This window comes from Chrysemys picta, chromosome 5 (assembly GCF_011386835.1).
Source record: "Chrysemys picta bellii isolate R12L10 chromosome 5, ASM1138683v2, whole genome shotgun sequence".
NCBI classification, from domain to species: Eukaryota; Metazoa; Chordata; order Testudines; family Emydidae; genus Chrysemys; species Chrysemys picta.
The window spans coordinates 17,822,363-17,839,319 of NC_088795.1; the positions used below are offsets into that span (position 1 = coordinate 17,822,363).

The following is a 16,957-nucleotide window of genomic DNA, read 5'->3' on the forward strand; positions in this document are numbered from 1 at the left end:
CTACTTTCCTGAACCATTTTACAGGCATAAACCAAGAATATTGTAGGTTTGCAGCCATTCTAGTGTTTTACACTGCAACAAATCCTTGGCTACTGAGGTCTTCGTGAGATCTGGGCAAACACTGGAGAAAAAAAAAACAACACAAAAACCCATTCCTCTTCCCAATATCGGCTCGATTTTTAAAATAAATTTCCTTTCAGCTAACCTCCTCTCCCCCAAGTGCCATATGCATTAGTATTAATTCACATATACAAATATTTCAGCCACAAATGCCTGCACACCCGTCCAGTCAGGAAACTGCAACAATACTAAGCAACAAAGCTGATTTGTGACAAATAAGAAACACAGCTTGTATGTCACATATTATAGTGAGATGATAGAGTCCCCCTATATTTAGATTACCTAACTCTTTCATTACAAAAGATTCTTGGGATCTTTTCTTTGAGAAGCTCCCATGCCTCCAACATTTCCAGCAGGCTTTTGATATTTGCCTGGGGAACGCCCTCAGGCTACAGAAGTGCTTTTTCTTTGTCAGGTGAAATTCCATTCTGGTTTTAGCTACAACTGCTAAAAATTGCCATTTCCCTAGCTCTGACTTTCCTCTCTCAGAAAATTTTGAAGGAATGAAAAAGTAACTGAACATGAAAATTCTAAGGCCAAACTGAAGCCATCACCAAAACCATGGCAGCAGGAGCTGCACTCCATGGGGACTTGGAACTTCACAGCAATATTAGGGATAGAATTCGGATCCTTCTGTTCCAAAAGCACCCTCCTTTACCACTTGAGCTAAAGGAGAATTGCCATTGATCCCTGTATTTGTCCTATGACATGCAGTTAAGCACTTCTGCTTGCATCCAGTGGAAGGCAGGAGTGAGCGCACACACACACACACACACACACACACACACCCCGCAACTCATTACAGCATCTTCCAGCACAGGTAGGCATTAGAAAACTGGTACTACTTTACACATAGATTACACTACAGAATACAATACACTGGTGAACACTAAAAGGGTTGGTTTTCACAGGACTGCATGTTTATTTTGTTAGATTGTTTTTTGTTTGTTTTTGTTTTGTCTTTTACAATTATTGCTGAGAGTGAGCATTCTCCTCCAACAGGATGGGAGCTCAATTCCAACATTTCTCAAATATAAGTCATAATATTGCAACTAAAGAACCAACTGCATGGAAAATTGAAATACAAGAAAAATCTGAGAGGCAGACAAACAGACATGCAGACAAAGGGACATAATTTGAGGCTCCATCTGGACTTGTCACATAGGGCTCCCTCCTCCTCATTATATACCCCTGGTGCTTTTTCTTAAATAGAAAATAGAGGGAGTGAATGAAGAGGGACTGTTAAGAGGAGAGGAGCGCCAAGTCTCAGCTCCTGCTGACTTTGAGAATTCATGTAAATGAGAGTTGAGTGAGGATTCAGGCTCTGTGATGTGTATCCTCTGAACAGAAGGCTTAACTGTTGGATTTGATGCCACTAATTATAATGGCACTATTTATCACAGACAGCATCGTGCACAGTCCCCTGTTTCTGTTTACCAAACTCCATGACACTAGGAGGAACTCTTACGTGGTGGAATCATCAACACTGAAGTTCTCATGGCTATCAAATTATTTAATTTAACCAGGGGTCAAAGGAAGGGCTATATGTGGTGAAATCAAATCACTTTAAAAGGCAGTGTTACGAATGGAGTTTAACTATGTAAATTAACAAAATTTTAGTGAGACAAGGTGGGTGAGGTAATATCTTTTATTGGACAAACATCTGTTGGTGAGAAACAACTTTCAAGCTCTCGCACCACCAGAAGTTGGTCCAGTAAAAGATATCCTCTCACCCATCTTGTCTATCTAATATCCTGGGACCACATAGCTACAACTACACTGCATACAAAATTCTAGCAAGTCTAATATGCTGCTGTTACAGTTGGTACTGTGCTACTTTGGAAATATTCTAGGTCAAGAAAACAGGAAGAAAGTTAGATCATTGTTTTCTTTACATGTTTTGTCTAAAACTGAAACATTTTGACCTGCTATACTTGCAAATCTAGAATAGAATAAACTTTCAATTGACATTCACAACCTTCAAATCCTAGGAGGAGTTCCCATCCAAACCTTCATTCAGAATGGCCAGTTTACATACACATGTACAGAACTGCTCCTTTGGCTGTGTTGAATATCCTCTCACCTCTGTTACATCCATCCCCCCCAAATTAGTTTTCTTTCAGCTAGCTTCACTCCTATAATCTCCACACTGGTGCTGCCAGTTGGGTTGGCACCAAACACAAAATAACTAATTATTTGATGCAAGCATTGCATGGAAAGGTGTAGAAAACAAAACATCACTCCTATGCGGAAGGAGTATTCCCCTCCACTTTGCTTATAGCCATCTCTAGCCCATTCCCTACCTCTGTACGTACCATGGTCGGATAAAACAGAAATGACGACTATTTATTTTAGGCCCTTATCTTTCAATGGGTCTCCACAAGGACACAAAGACCAATCTATGTGAAGCAGCTTGCAGGATCATGGGCTTAGAATAGAAGCTTTGTATGCCAGGGCCAGCATCTTTATATTTGCTCATAAACTAATATCCCCCATTAGCCCCATATGCATTGTGTTTGTTCTCCGGCTGATTTCACACACACACAAATATGATGTAGTGTAAGCCCACGTGATGCTCATTCCCAAGCATGCTTATCCTTTGGGGAGAAAACTATATCCTCAAGGTCATAGCTCTCTCCCCCCTCTCCACCTCTTCTATCGTGTCATGCGGCTATAGTTGAGATCAGCAAAAGCACTGGAGTTGGAGTCCTGCTGCTGGCACTAAATTCTCTACAAGGGCCCCATGCCTTTAGAATTCACTCCCCACTTAGACTGAAATAGCCTGAATCTGATGACTTTCCAGACCCACCATTTCCCCCCAGGCATTTGAAGATGAGGGCAGGGGTGTAGGAGTAGGGAATTTGGGAGGGAAAGGAGTGTGTGTGGTGGGTTCTCAAATTGTTGCACTTAAAGTGACTGGAGCACATGGCTGGCTGCCTTCCCCCCCCCCCTCAGTTCTATACATCACAATAAATAAAACATTTATTTATAGTTTGCTCACTCCTGGATCACTACTGTGCACTCAGGGGAGATACTAATGTCTGGGCTGGGACTTGGAAGCATTGGCAGGGAATGAAGCCTGAACTAGTGGTAGACAGGAGATGCTTAAGAACTGCTACTTGAGACTGACGAAGGTAAACCCTGATTGGGTTTTCTTTTCAAGCCTAAATAGACTTGTTACTCACCACCAGTTAAACCCTTTGTTACTTTTGACACATGCTGCACTTGGATTTTCCTGGCTTATCACATACTGTTCTTTTGCCCTTCAAAGCCGCTAGGGGTTATTTGCGATAGTCTATTTTTCCTTGTCGGTCTAGTCATCTTTGTTCCTTTCTTTGGGGGAGAACTGCATTATCTGATAGCTGGAGAGCCTATTTTCCGTGTCCATTTGACCAAGCTGCCTTGGCATCTTCCTATTTTCTCATAACACATTCTTCCCCTTTGGCCCCATGGACATGGCTTAGATTAAGTATTTCTATGGAATCATTTCACTTTGAGAGCTGAAAATTCAGACCTTCCAATTTTGGGTCACTCTTAGTTTCCTTTTCATTACATTTTCTTTGACCTCCTCCTCCCCACATTATTACATTGGGACCAGACAGGCAACTACAGTACCAGTCACTTGTTTCTCACTTGATTGTTCCACCCTGGGGAAGTGTCAGTTAGGCTTTGAGGCTATATAATAAAAAACAAACCAGGACTGCTAGCTCCTTAATTACTTTTAACTTAGAGTTGTTTTCACACTCAGGCAAAAGTCTTTCAAGGAAAAAAGTCACTCTCAATGTCCTTAGCAGGTCAGCGGTATTGCCAAATCCAAGCATTCAAAAATCACAAGTCAGGTCTCAAATCAATAAATTGGCTTAAGAAAAAAAAAACCACAAGATTAAAAAAATAACATGTATCGGGTTTGTTTTATTCACCTTGTTTCTGAGCCTTTAGAGTGAATTTGGGTCAGTTTTTAAGCTTTTCTCTGCAGCCATGAGGGCTAAAATCTGGCATTTAAAAAAAAAATGAAAGCTGGGATTCTCACCTAATCACATGACTCCAGGAGTTATGGCTTTAAGAAAAACATAAAATATCATGAGACCCACAATAAAATTGTGAGAGTTGGCCATACTGGGTCAGCCCTTGATGTCTTTTGTTAGGTCTTTGGAACATTTTGCCACCAAGCCTCTCCCAAAGACAAGGAATGACTCCTGCCTCACTTACCCAAAACAGAACAACTAATGGGTGTGCCGTGGTGACATCCCACTCTGCATTAATGTGAATGACTACCACAATCTCGGAGGTTTATACATAAGTAGGGTATCCATGTGTCCCAGACAGACAAGCATGTCCCTGATTTGGGGCCTATCCCTGTCAGTTTTACAGAGCACAGTGTTCACTCCTGGTTTTTGAAAAGCTCAGCAGATTGGTCAACCCAAGGAGCCACTGGACAGCTATGCTGGTGACACCGACAGCGAGCGAGGTGAGTGCATATTTAGAGATCATCTTCAGGCCTATCACATATAAAGTGATAGTGAAGAAGTGAGGTTCTTACCCATGAAAGCTTATGCTCCCAATACTTCTGTTAGTCTCAAAGGTGCCACTGGACCCTCTGTTGCTTTTTACAGATTCAGACTAACACGGCTACCCCTCTGATACTTGACATATAAAGTTGGCACCCTCCCTTCCATGAATAGCCCTCTTTCCCTGAGCCAGCCCTCACACACAAAGCACCAGATCCATGTGAAGATGGAGACTCAGGTCCCCATTGCTTAGTCCGTTAGACCATGTGGCCTCTCCTTATGGCCAGAAGTCACATTAGTTGCTTGGTCAAGAAGTTGGCTCAGCTGCAGGCAGCCAGTAGGGAGGGAGCTTGCAGCAGCAGTCCCGCTGCCACCAGAGGTGGCTTGGATAGCACTGTCCCTTACAGCTGTGAACAGACTTTGGGTCTTCCCCAAAAATTAAGGGATCTTTGGTCATGGTTCTTACAAAACCCAGCCCTGGATGGTCATCAGGTCTACGATTTTTTCTGGAAAAAAATTCATTGACAAGCTTTCAACCTTAGTGATCAGCATGTACTTGCAGTGTTGCCAACTCCTATGACTTTTTCAACAGTCTTGTAATATTTGATGATTTGATTTAAGATGCTAAAGAAAAGCGATTATGTGAGAATCTCTGCTTTTATTTAAGACTAAAGAAATTTCTAGGCCTCGTGGTTGTAGAGAAAAGCTCGAAAATGTGATTGGTACACATGGTAAGGGCTGACAAACCAGAAGACAAATAAAAAGGCCCTAGAATCTTTTGTTTTTAAAAATCTGATTACTTTTAAAGTCACTCTCATTATTTTGGGGGAGCAGACTGAACGTTTGGGGTTGCAGTACTGCATCAGTTACATTTTCAAGGGTTATAAGATCATTTGTCCAGGGGATGTTGCACGCATGTCTTGAAAAGTGGCACCCACGTGGGCAGACGTCTGATAACTTAGAGGTGGGGTTCAGAGAGGCACCCAAAAGTTCTAATGCTCTTTAGACTGCAAAATTGGGTTGAAACTTATTCAGGCTTCAATAATTTCAAATACCTTTGTGGATCTGGGCCTTAGTTTGTCCTCATTTCCCCATCTGTAAAATGGGGATAGTAACATTTCCCTATCTCACAGAGGTATTGTAAAGATAAATACATTAAAGACTGTGAGGCACTCAGATGCAATGGTAATGTGGGCCGGGCCATATAGGCAGAGCTGTGTGAATAAGTGATTTTTCAGTTCACTGGCCAAACTGGGGGGGAGGGGTCATTTCAGCATGAATTCATGAAATGTCTCCATTGCCTGAATTTTTCAGTGGAAAAAAAATTTGTCCAAAAAGTGTCAGCCAACTCTACATATAATCACTTGAGATAGATATAGATAGATTTACAGTACTTCTCTCAATTATCAGGTCTGTAAATCTGTCATCAGCCCTAAAACACTATCTGAATTAGGCACCACTTCACCTATTTCTTTGTTAACTTGATTGAAAATGTTTAATTTTCATTTTTTTGGTTGAAAAACAGAAAATTTTCTGTGAACTTTTTTCAAGTTATCATATTTAATTTCTTTAGAAATGTTTCACAAAAAGATTTACTATTTTCCAGCCAGCTCTACTCACTACATTACAACCAACTGGTAAGACCAGTGCTGTGAAAGTGCATGGGACATCTGTTGTGTGTGGACACAAGGCAGTATTTCAGGGACTCTCTTTTGGTTCTGTGAGTGTACAGTACTAGCACAACAGGGTTCTCAGCCATGAGCAGGGCTCACAGGCACTACCGCAATACAAATAGAAATAATTATATAGACATTGCAAGCTTGAAGTGTTCCTACACCTTGTTGCCTAGAATCAACAGTACAGAGAGTCCAAGTTGGCATGAAGTAACAGGGAACTTGGTTGCAAGAAATAAGAGTGGAAGGGGAAAATGAAGCCATTATGTCTTACTCTTCACCATCATCAATGACCACAACTCACTACCAGCTGAAGAAGTGGAGAAGGGAACTGAGGGAGCGGGGTGGGGAGGGAGGAACACAGAGACACTCCACTTCAGAACTTATCTTTTCAGCAGATTCCCAGAAACACCTGCCCCATGATCGGTCACCAAACGACTTAGTGGAGTAGTTTCACAAGACTGCCTGTATTCCACTAAGTGAAAATAGCCTCCCTGACCTGCTTTGCAAGACTGCAATTTAAACCTATATATCATCTGCAACTAGACAGATATTTCTAGAGGCTATTGCTGAAACATATCCTCTTGGAATTCAGAATTAACACTTGTACGATACCTCCTGTCAAATATCAAACACTCCTGTAAAATGTTAAGTAAATACCCAGCCATTAACGTCATTGTTTGGGGATATGTTTAATCAGAAAAGCAGTACTCCTCAGGAAATGATGAAACAGCTGATGCTTCCATTGTCTCATTATACTGTGCATTTCCAATCATCTCTTTTCCTGAATGAAGGTAACCCCGTCTCTGTGAGTGAAACATCCTCCATGTAAATCTAAAATGAACAATACATTCAACAGGCTAACGGGGGATGTGACACGCTCTTGTGCAAACATGTATGTCCTTGACATACCTGCTAGACAGGGGAGAGCCAGAGCAAAGGTTTAGATCAAATACATAAAATAGCCATGAATATTTTATGGAAATTCTAGGAAAACATTTCATAAACAGCACTGTTCAGATCACCTGACTTCAAACTGCTGGGTAGCCTAGACCAGAATACATTATTTCTCTTTACTCTATCATCGAGTAAATTGTAATAAAATTGTAATAGGTAATATTATCACCACTCTGTCACACAGAATATCAACTGACAAATACTGTACAGATGTTGTCCGGCACTGGGAAGATACTATCGGAGGTCTGGATTTTCTCTCATATAATCTCTGAGTGGAGGGCTGATTGAGTGAGCTGTTTTACTATATTTAAATAAAATCTATACATTTTGGCACAGTGAACAAATTTCCAGTTACTAAATAATAATTCTGATTAACGGGGATGGGATTTGACCCTGATTCAGCAGCGTGATAAAGCAAGCGTTCAACTTGAAGCATCTGCTTACATTCATCATTACTGAGGCAAGGACTGAAGCAAATGCTTAACTTCCAGCATGTCCTTAAGCTTCATTGACCTTAGTGGACCTTAAGCACATTCAGTGTTTTGCTGAATCAGGGCCTTATTTAGGATGGTTCCATCCCATGCAATTTGTTTTCCTCAACAACAGTGAATGGCTGAGATAGTAAGACGGATGAGTGTAGAACAAATCATAATGGGAATTTATAAATAGCACTTTTGCTGTGTCCTTATGTTTTATAATAAAGTAGAAAAATGCAAATGTTCCTTGAACCAACATACCCATCAACTAAGTTAATATGGCCTCCTCACTTATTGATTCCTCTGGCTGTTATTACTGTACCTTGTCTTTGAAATCCACTTAATAGGGTGCTCTGTCACCAGGAAACGCAACAGAAGCCAGACAGGGAGGTCTGATTATTTGAGGAATTCTGTAGCACACTGGAAGCGTGGGGATAATTTAGAATATAATTACTCATACTAGCATTTGCCCAGGACACCATAGCAGCGAAGAGCAACAATTGAATAGGCATAGAGGTCCAGATCCTCAGCTGGTGAAAGCTGGTATAGATCCACGGATCTCAATGGAGCTGCATGGATTTACACCAGCCGGGGAACTGGCCTAGATCCTGAACTATCCTCTCATAATTACAACTGGTCTCTCTAGGTCCATACTGGGGCATGTTGGCAGGGCAGTACGAGAAGCCTGTGCTACTCCTGCTGCCTGTGCTGAACCTGAAGGTTGGATAAACCGAGGAATTCAACATTTCACTAAAATCCCCCTTTTTCCTTACGATGACAGATCTTTTTATATGGCTGAGGATTATAAACTAGAGTCTTTCAAACAGATGGCACACATACAAACTGGCCAGTCAAGTGAAGAGACGGGTATCCAGAAAGGCCTTGAGGAACAGCTTATATCCATTATTAACACTTCATTTGGATCTACATAAGTCAAATGAAAATTTCAGTAATGGTATTAGCAAGATTTGCTACTGTGAGAAGTATTCCTTGCTGCCAATTTTTCCCGGAATACCAGGAGTGACGGGACATCAGCAAGGCAGAGTTTTTACTAAGCCTTAAGAAGAAGCAGGCAGATATTACAAATGAGTGAGCTGGTTCCACACCTGCTTTTCCTTATCAGTAGATATCTAAAATATGTTCAAGTAGTTGAGAGTGGCTAGTTAACAGCTAGTTAAACTTTAGATCAAATGGTGGACTAAAGAGATCATAGGACTCTACAGCCCAAGAAGCTGTTGGACAGTATGGGTGTTCAGAAACTATATGGGGTATGGCTACATTGCATCTGGAAACAAGCCTCCCAGCCTGGGCCTACAGCTTTGTGTTCGAGGGGCTCAAGCTAGCATGCTAACCATAGTTATGCAGACGCTGCAGCTCTGGCTGGAGCTTGGGCTCTCAGGCCTGGAACATCAAAGCAACATCTACACCATTACTTGTAGCATGTTAGCACAAACCCTGCTAACATGAGTCTGTAGACCTGGGCTGGGAGGCTCACTCCCAGATGCAGTGTAGACATATCTTATTGTTACTGGATCTTCTTCCAATAAATGCTAATTAATATACCAGGAACTCTTTTGCTAAGCAGGCAGAGTGCTTAAAAAATGACCGTGGTGAATCGCAAGCAGATTTTGATGCAAAAAGTTTGATTTGTGTCCCCTATCCCGCCTCCAAAATCAACATTTTGCCATTGTGCTTTTAAAATAATACATTCCAGATCGACGTACCAAAAACCTAAATGAGAGCAAATATCGAATTGCACAGAGACCTCCAAATTTTTTCTCGATGACATTTTTTCTAATCCTCTAATTCAGAAGCTGTGACACAATGAGAAATTTGGAAAGTGCCTTTCCACACACACTACAGACAAAATGAAAAGGAGTTTACCTTTGTTTGAACCACAGCCTGTCACGTTTCCACTGCTGTGTAATGTATTATTTAATTATAGCAGCTGCCTGCTCTCAGGAAGACGGCAGCGTCTCTTGCTAGACCTCTGGAGCTCAGAAGCCCTGTAGCATTCTAAGGAGGAGCTGTAAAGCTGAAAGGTTAACTTACCCGTTTGCGGTCAGATAAGGACTTCTCATTGGCCAAGGTGCTGAAAGTTGTGGTCTGAAAAACAAGAGTGTGAAAAATCTGTTAACCCTGACTAAATAGTTAAGTGTCATATTCACTGCACGGCAAACACAGAGCTCTCCCCTCTACTGTGCTGACTGCTAACACTTAGAGTCTACTCCAGTGACTCTCAACCTTTCCAGACTTCTGTACCCCTTGCAGGAGGCAGTTTTGTCTTGCGTACCTCCAAGTTTCACCTCACTTAACTACTTGCTTACAAAATCAGACATAAAATACAAAAGTATCACAGCACGCTATTACTGAAAATTGCTTTACTTTCTCATTTTTACCCTATAATTATAAAATAAATCAAGTGGAATATAAATATTGTACTCACATTTCAACGTAGAGCAGTATAAACAAGTCATTGTCTGTATGAAATTTTAGTTTGTACTGACTTCGCTAGTGCTTTTTATGTAGCCTGTTGTAAAACCGGGGAAATATCTAGATAAGTTGATGTACCCCCCAGAAAACCTCTGTGTACCCCTGGGGGTACACATACCCCTGGCTGAGAATCTAGTCTTCCCATTGATGTACCTCCCAATGCTCATTAAGGGCCAGATTCTGCCCCCTTTACGCATGTACAATAGTACCTTTCAATGCAAATAGTCTCACTGATTTCAATAGGGCTAGTCTCGGGGTCAGGTACCATTCAACATGAGCAAGGATGGCAGAATCAGGCCCTAAAATTACAGTACACATTGAAACTTAAGCGTAAAATACCAACAGTCAATGAATAGTCATAGGGACTCTGCCTCAGGAGTAATCCATGGCTCAGAGTTCAGAACCGGTGGGTTTGGTGCCAGTCTTGTAGTTAGTGTGGTTCTCCTACATTTATTACTTTCATGTTTTGCCCCCATCTACAGTTGGCTTAGTGTTAAGAGACTTCGCTGACTTTCTCTGAGCAGTACATTTAGTCATGCACATATTCATTCATAACTCCAACATTCATAACCTTCATTCAGGGGAAGGATAACAGCATCAGCTTGCCCTTCTCATGGGGGATTCTGGATTCAATCCCGTCTGGGACTAATTTAACCCGCAGAGCTTGAGGGCCACATCGTGACAAGGGAGCGTGGGACTGAACCCAGGTTGACCTTCTCTCTCATAGCAGGCCTGTCTGTCAGTCAGATGTACCCTTGTCATATGATCCTCATGCTCTGGGATGTAAAGTAGTCACAGGTCAGAGGCTGAATCCAGACTCCCTGAAAGGGGACAGTGACCTTCTGAGAGGGAAGCTTGTTAAAAATCCCCCAAGTTCTTTTTCGTAAAAGTCCAAGTAGGGTAGAAAGCATGGAGGCCATTGCCTAAAAATGGAATTCTCATTGTACTCAAAAATATCACTTCCTCTTCCCATCCAAAGAAATTAGAGCGTTAGACTCCCAGATTTCTCTACCAGCACACGTGACATCACAAGTATCAAACAAAGATAAGATCATGTTTCCATTCCCTTTGTGTGTGTCACTGTGATGTCATTCACGCTGGCAGAGAACACAGGAATACTTAAATTTTATGGAGGTAATTTTATTAAAACACAGTGCTGATTATATTTTTGAACAGCTATCTATTCCCTTCTTCTTCTCAGAATGTAGAAGTTTAACTTCTAGCAGAATCTCTAAAGATTTAGGATGACTTAATCTTGTGTGGCAGCACCATTTGCCTTGATGTGCCGAGATCTAGATGAAGAATTTACCCTAGGATTCTTACTCCCCTGTCTAGTGCATGCAGACCCAAAATGCTTTTCGAGGGAGAAGTGTAGTGGGAAACATACCCTCTAGCTCTCTTTTGCTGACCTATATACGAAGCAGTTTTTGATGGACACAATAAAAAACAGAGCTGATGAGAAGCCCAAGCTTATTATTGTCCTGAGGCACTTAAAACCCCTAATTGCATATTTCACTAATCACTTATTATTTGTTTAATATTAACATCTAAAGGACTCAATCAACAATTGTGCCCCATTGTGCTATGCACTGAGCAAATATACACACAGTAAGAAACAATCCCTTCCCTGAAGAGCAACATTTTCTAGAGAAGACAGACAAAGGGTAGGAGAAATTATAAAACATACAAACAGACGGTGGGGAATTGAGGCACAGAACAATTAAGTGACTTGCTCAAGGTCACACAGGCAGTCTGTGATTGAGCTGGGAACTGAACGCAGATCTATTGATTCCCAGTCTACGGCCTTAATCACCTAGAAAGCCTTCCTCTCACCATAGTCCCCAACACTCACATAATAAATTAAAGAGCATATCTAGGGAACCAAAACACTTTCAAACCCCAAAAGAATTCGCTCTTTTTGACAGCAAACACCATCCTGTAATTCCCAAATAAAAAACTGTTAAAAAGCAGTTAGATATAAACTACAAATCAGTGACGGTCTGTGGATGCAGACTGCAGTACTTGTGCATACAAATCATTTTATATGCAGAACCGTAGAAATTTTAAAGTCACATTTAAGCCTGGTAATGAGTCTGAAGGTGCCTAGACCATGTGCTGGCTCTCTGCACAGGGTTATTTTCACCCTTTGGGGTTAGTCTGCAACCAAGTTATAAAGTTTAAGAAATTCTGAATTTAAAAAGGAAGCCCTACAATGAGTGCTATTGATGTTAGGAGTAGTTGCAGCTCATATCCAAGTCTTCAGACAGATATACCATCAGACCGAGGAAGGGCCAAGAAGTTTTGATGAATGATAAACCTCCCTGAAAGTCAAGGAGGGTTGAAAGTCTGGTCATCATTCCCCATGTCTTCGCTCTATGCCTGCTGTGCTTCTTAACATTATACCAAGGCCAACAACTTCTTGTGCATTGGAGCATGATGGGACATGAACCAGGGGCCTATTACAGAGCACAAAATTCTCTTGTGAAATAATTTGTAGTGGCAGGATACAGCAACTCCACAAAGCAAGGGAGGTTTAAGGTGTCTCAGACACTGTGTTTTGTCTTGATTCTGACCACCAGGGCCTTCCACAAAATGCACTAGAAACTTTTTGCAAGTGTTTAAATAATCATCTTTATTCCTACTCATACCAGGTCAAATTTCTTTACCGGCCAAATGGGAACAATTATCACTGTAGAATAATATACTCAAAAGCATTGTCTAAAATCATACTCCATTTATAAATGATAAAATTCTAATGCTTTCCAGGGATTTGCGAATACTGGAAATTTCAATTAGTCAAGTGAAAAGCATTTACATGTGCCAGCAGGATTTATATTCCAAACTAAAGACAATCTTCTGCATCCTATTTAGTTAATGAAGATTTGGAGCACTCAGGTAATCAAAGGGAAAGCTCATGTGATAAAATGAAAACCATGGAAAAATCATATCTACTTATATCTTCATTGAATGCTAAACATATCTAATAGCTCACCTAATCAAGACATAATATTTGCTCAGTTGAGATGAGCTAGAAATTTATGAGTTTCAAGAGACAGGTTAGACCAGGGATAGTCAATAGGCTGACCACAGGCCAAATCCAGGCCACCAGATGCTACTGAATCTTTTTATTTACTTGTTATCATTATGTTTTTTTATTATTATTATTATTTTCTCTGGAGTCTGGACCTTGACTATACCTTGACCAAGAAGTTTGGACCTTGACAAAAAAAAAAATGAGTACCCCTGGTTTAGCCTATGGAACAGAAATCAACTGAAATTTAAAATCATTTAAAAAAAAAATCTCCGTAGTATTTGAACTGTTTGAACAAACATTTTGTTTAGAAGGGCTAGAAAATAACCACCTCCAACTCCTGAACTCTCAGCTGCATGTTTCTCCCACTTTTAATGCTTCCTACCTGGTGACTGATCAGAGAATTGGTAATGGCACGTGGAAGAGCTCTTAATTTCTAATGATTTGTCTATACCATAACTTTAGTTAATAAATGGCTAACCAGTTAATTGGCAAACATTTTCTACATGCCAGTTGAAACATACCACAAACATTAGTTTCAAAATACAACAACGTCTATGTCCTATAACAAATATTTGTGAATTTTTGGGTAGCAATACAAATGCATTAGCTAACTTGAGTTAGTTGATAGAACTAGTAAAAAAAATTGAGATTTTTTTTCCATTTTCAGTGGAAATTTGAATATCAAAAAATTCTGGCCAAAAACTGAAATATTTCAGATTTTGGCGGTGAGGATGGGAGGGGGGGGGGAGGAAAGGGCACCAAAAAATACACATTTTTCCACAGAAGCAGATAACATTTCAAAAAAACAGTTTTGGTGGAAAATTTCGGCAAGTGACAGACAATTTTCAACCAGCCTGGTTAGCCGGCAATTAGTTTCTAACAGGCCAATCCAAGGAGCAGTGACGTCAGTGAAAAGATTCCCAATGTGCTTTGGAACAAGACCCAGGTCACTAATTCAACACTGGCCAAGTTTGGGAACTGAATTTCAGTCAGAAGTGTTTAAACATCTGACTGCTATTCAGAGGTCTACACGGAGAAGTAACCGTCTCTGAAAACCCACTATCTCAACCTGAGATTTAAAATACAGTATCATCCCTATCTTAAACCTGAATTTATTTTTAATTAATTTCTCTCCCACCTATCCCCTTTTCCACCTCTCCTATCCTTTCAGGTCAGAAAGGCATTCCTCCCCAGAATAACTGCAATCTGTTTGCACTGTATCAACATTGAATTCATTGGTGTAACCAAGCCATGTGTCAAACTGTGAGTTCATCTGAGACGATCCCTAGTGTTTTTCCCTTCTGGTAAGATGAATGAGCAGTGAGATGGGAGGAAGGAGAGAAATGGTCTTTTATATTTATTTTCCGCAGTTGAACACTGCTTTTCTGTGCTTTTGGTTTTTTCTCATTTCTTTTGTCTCCATTTTGGAGTTTTCTGCTTCAGCTGATGCTGAGGCAGCATCTTTTTACTCTCAAACAGTTTGATAACTCTCTGGAGTTAAGGAGCTAAACAAAACAGAAGTGTTATAGAAGCCAGAGTACGGAGATCTGCATATTCACACAACAGTATTTCTCATTAGCTATACAATAATTATGCAAGTCCCTGTGATCTGATTGGCTAATGACTGTCAACCATTAAGGTACAGGAATATGCACACTGGCTGAGTTCGTATAGTCATGAAAATCAGAGAGCCAGAACCCATCAGAGTGCAGGGAAGTGTGTAACTGCATAAGCACATAGCATTCTGGCAGCAGAATTATAAATTATATACACTAACTGGGAGGGAACTGCAGTTGTGCATCAGTAACTAAACTGATTACTTGAAACAATCACATTTCAGAATAATATAATACCTGTAGCCTCTGTCAGTAGCACCACTGTGAACACTACAATCAATGCCCCATAGTCCAAGATGAGTAATAGATACTGCTGGCCAATCTATTTTCTGGCAAACTAACTCTTTTCACTTTATGATGGTCCCAACCTTGGAGACAACATAATGCTTGCTGGAAGGGAAGGGTGAGCCAGATTCCAAGATGCTTAAACTAGCTCATCAGCCGCTTGCTTAATCACTGATGAGGCAGGCCACTTTTGCCATCTGGGAGGTGAACCAAACATCATGGTTTGGGTTCTGAATTAATTTAAAATCAGTTCACTGGAGCAGACCCATCTTCCAGCATAATCTAACTGAACACTGCTGATAACTTGCAACAAGGAAAGTGCACTGTAATACAAAACTGGATCAGCAGCACACATCTATACAGAAGTAAAAACAATATGCTGGATTATTACAAACAAAAATAGAAACTAATGGATGCCCCAGATCAAATCTCTGAGGTTCCCCCATTTGTAATGTCCTTGGATCAGAGCTCACTTTGCTTTTGGAAAGCAGCTTATGATTTCTTAGGTTACTTCAAAACCATTATGGAAGCACTATCCTTGAGTTTTGGAGGAGAAATTTATGGCTGACTGAATCAAAGGCCTTCAGCAGATCAATAAAAGTTACCTGTATTATGGCCCTCACCCATTGCCTTAGAGTTCCATTGGTGACTGCGCTTTATTGGTAGAATGAATAGTTCCGAAATCTGACTAGACTAAGAAGCTCTTGCTGCAGCAGAGAGACTGAAACACTGTGAATATTCAGTGAAAACAGTAGGCAGTCACCAGCAAACTGCTGTCACCTTTAGCCAGTAAAATCTCAGGCCAAAATTTTCAAACTCAGTTGTCTAAAATTAGTCTCAGAATCCAAAATTAGACACCTTAAAAAATGTCCCTGATTTTGAGTAGTGCTGAGTACCCACAAATCCTACTGAAGTCAATAAGAAGTGGAGATACTCCGCACCTTTGAAAATCAGCCCACTTTTATTTAGTTGCCTAACTTCAGACAACCCGGCTTGAAAATTTTGGCCTCTGTCTCAGAAAAGTTCCTCCATATTAATCACACTGCACTATGCAGCTCACTCTTTTAGTGGCCAGGAAAAAACAGCAGTTCATTAACATATTTGTTTGTACACATTTTTCAAGCCATTTAGCCAATGAGGGTCAAATCTAGCAAGTTCAGTCAGACCACTTAGGGGAGTAAGGACTACCTCGCATCAATAATAGCCTTTCAGAGTGGAGACATAGGCACAACCAAAATAAATCTACACCACTCCGTTCTGGTTTACATTCTCCTTTATGCATGAGGACAGATGGTCCTCTGCTTAAGACACTGGGATCAGCAGAGTTGAGTTTATTCCTAGCTCTGCTGTAGACTTCCCATGTGACCTTGGGAAATCACTGGATCTCTCTCTATCCGTTCCCCCTCTGTAAAATGGGGATTTCCTTTCTTTACCTCCCCCTTTGTCTGTCTTGTCTATTTCACTCTCAGCTCTTTGGGGCAGGGACAGTCTCAAACTATGTGTTTGTACAGCACCTCGCGCAATGGGGTTAATTGGGCAGGGATGTGATACTATAACAACTACTCAGAGACACTGCCAAAAATACTAAGATGTCAGGAAGAAAAGTGATAGCGAACATTATTGGTGTAGCTAGTGATAGAACGTAGCCAGTTCAAGGAGACAAATCACACAGATCATAACAGCATGCACAGGAGGTATGGACTTTTAAAATGTTTTTCTAGTAAGTGTTTAATCTGCAGCGATAGCTAGAAAGGTAACTGTATAAATATGGCACCTTCTTAGTCAATATAGGTCA

The 16,957-nt window shown here is 40.8% G+C and overlaps 1 protein-coding gene across 3 annotated transcripts in view; it reads right to left on the reverse strand.

Annotated features, from left to right (window-relative positions):
* RASGEF1B (RasGEF domain family member 1B) overlaps positions 1-16,957 on the reverse strand; it is a 349,710-nt gene that overhangs the window by 237,408 nt on the left and 95,345 nt on the right. For all 3 annotated transcript variants that reach the window (XM_065596028.1, XM_065596027.1, XM_065596029.1), the window contains exon 3: positions 9,787-9,840. In XM_065596028.1, coding sequence (XP_065452100.1) covers positions 9,787-9,840 — 54 coding nt within the window. The remainder of the gene's footprint in view (positions 1-9,786; positions 9,841-16,957) is intronic.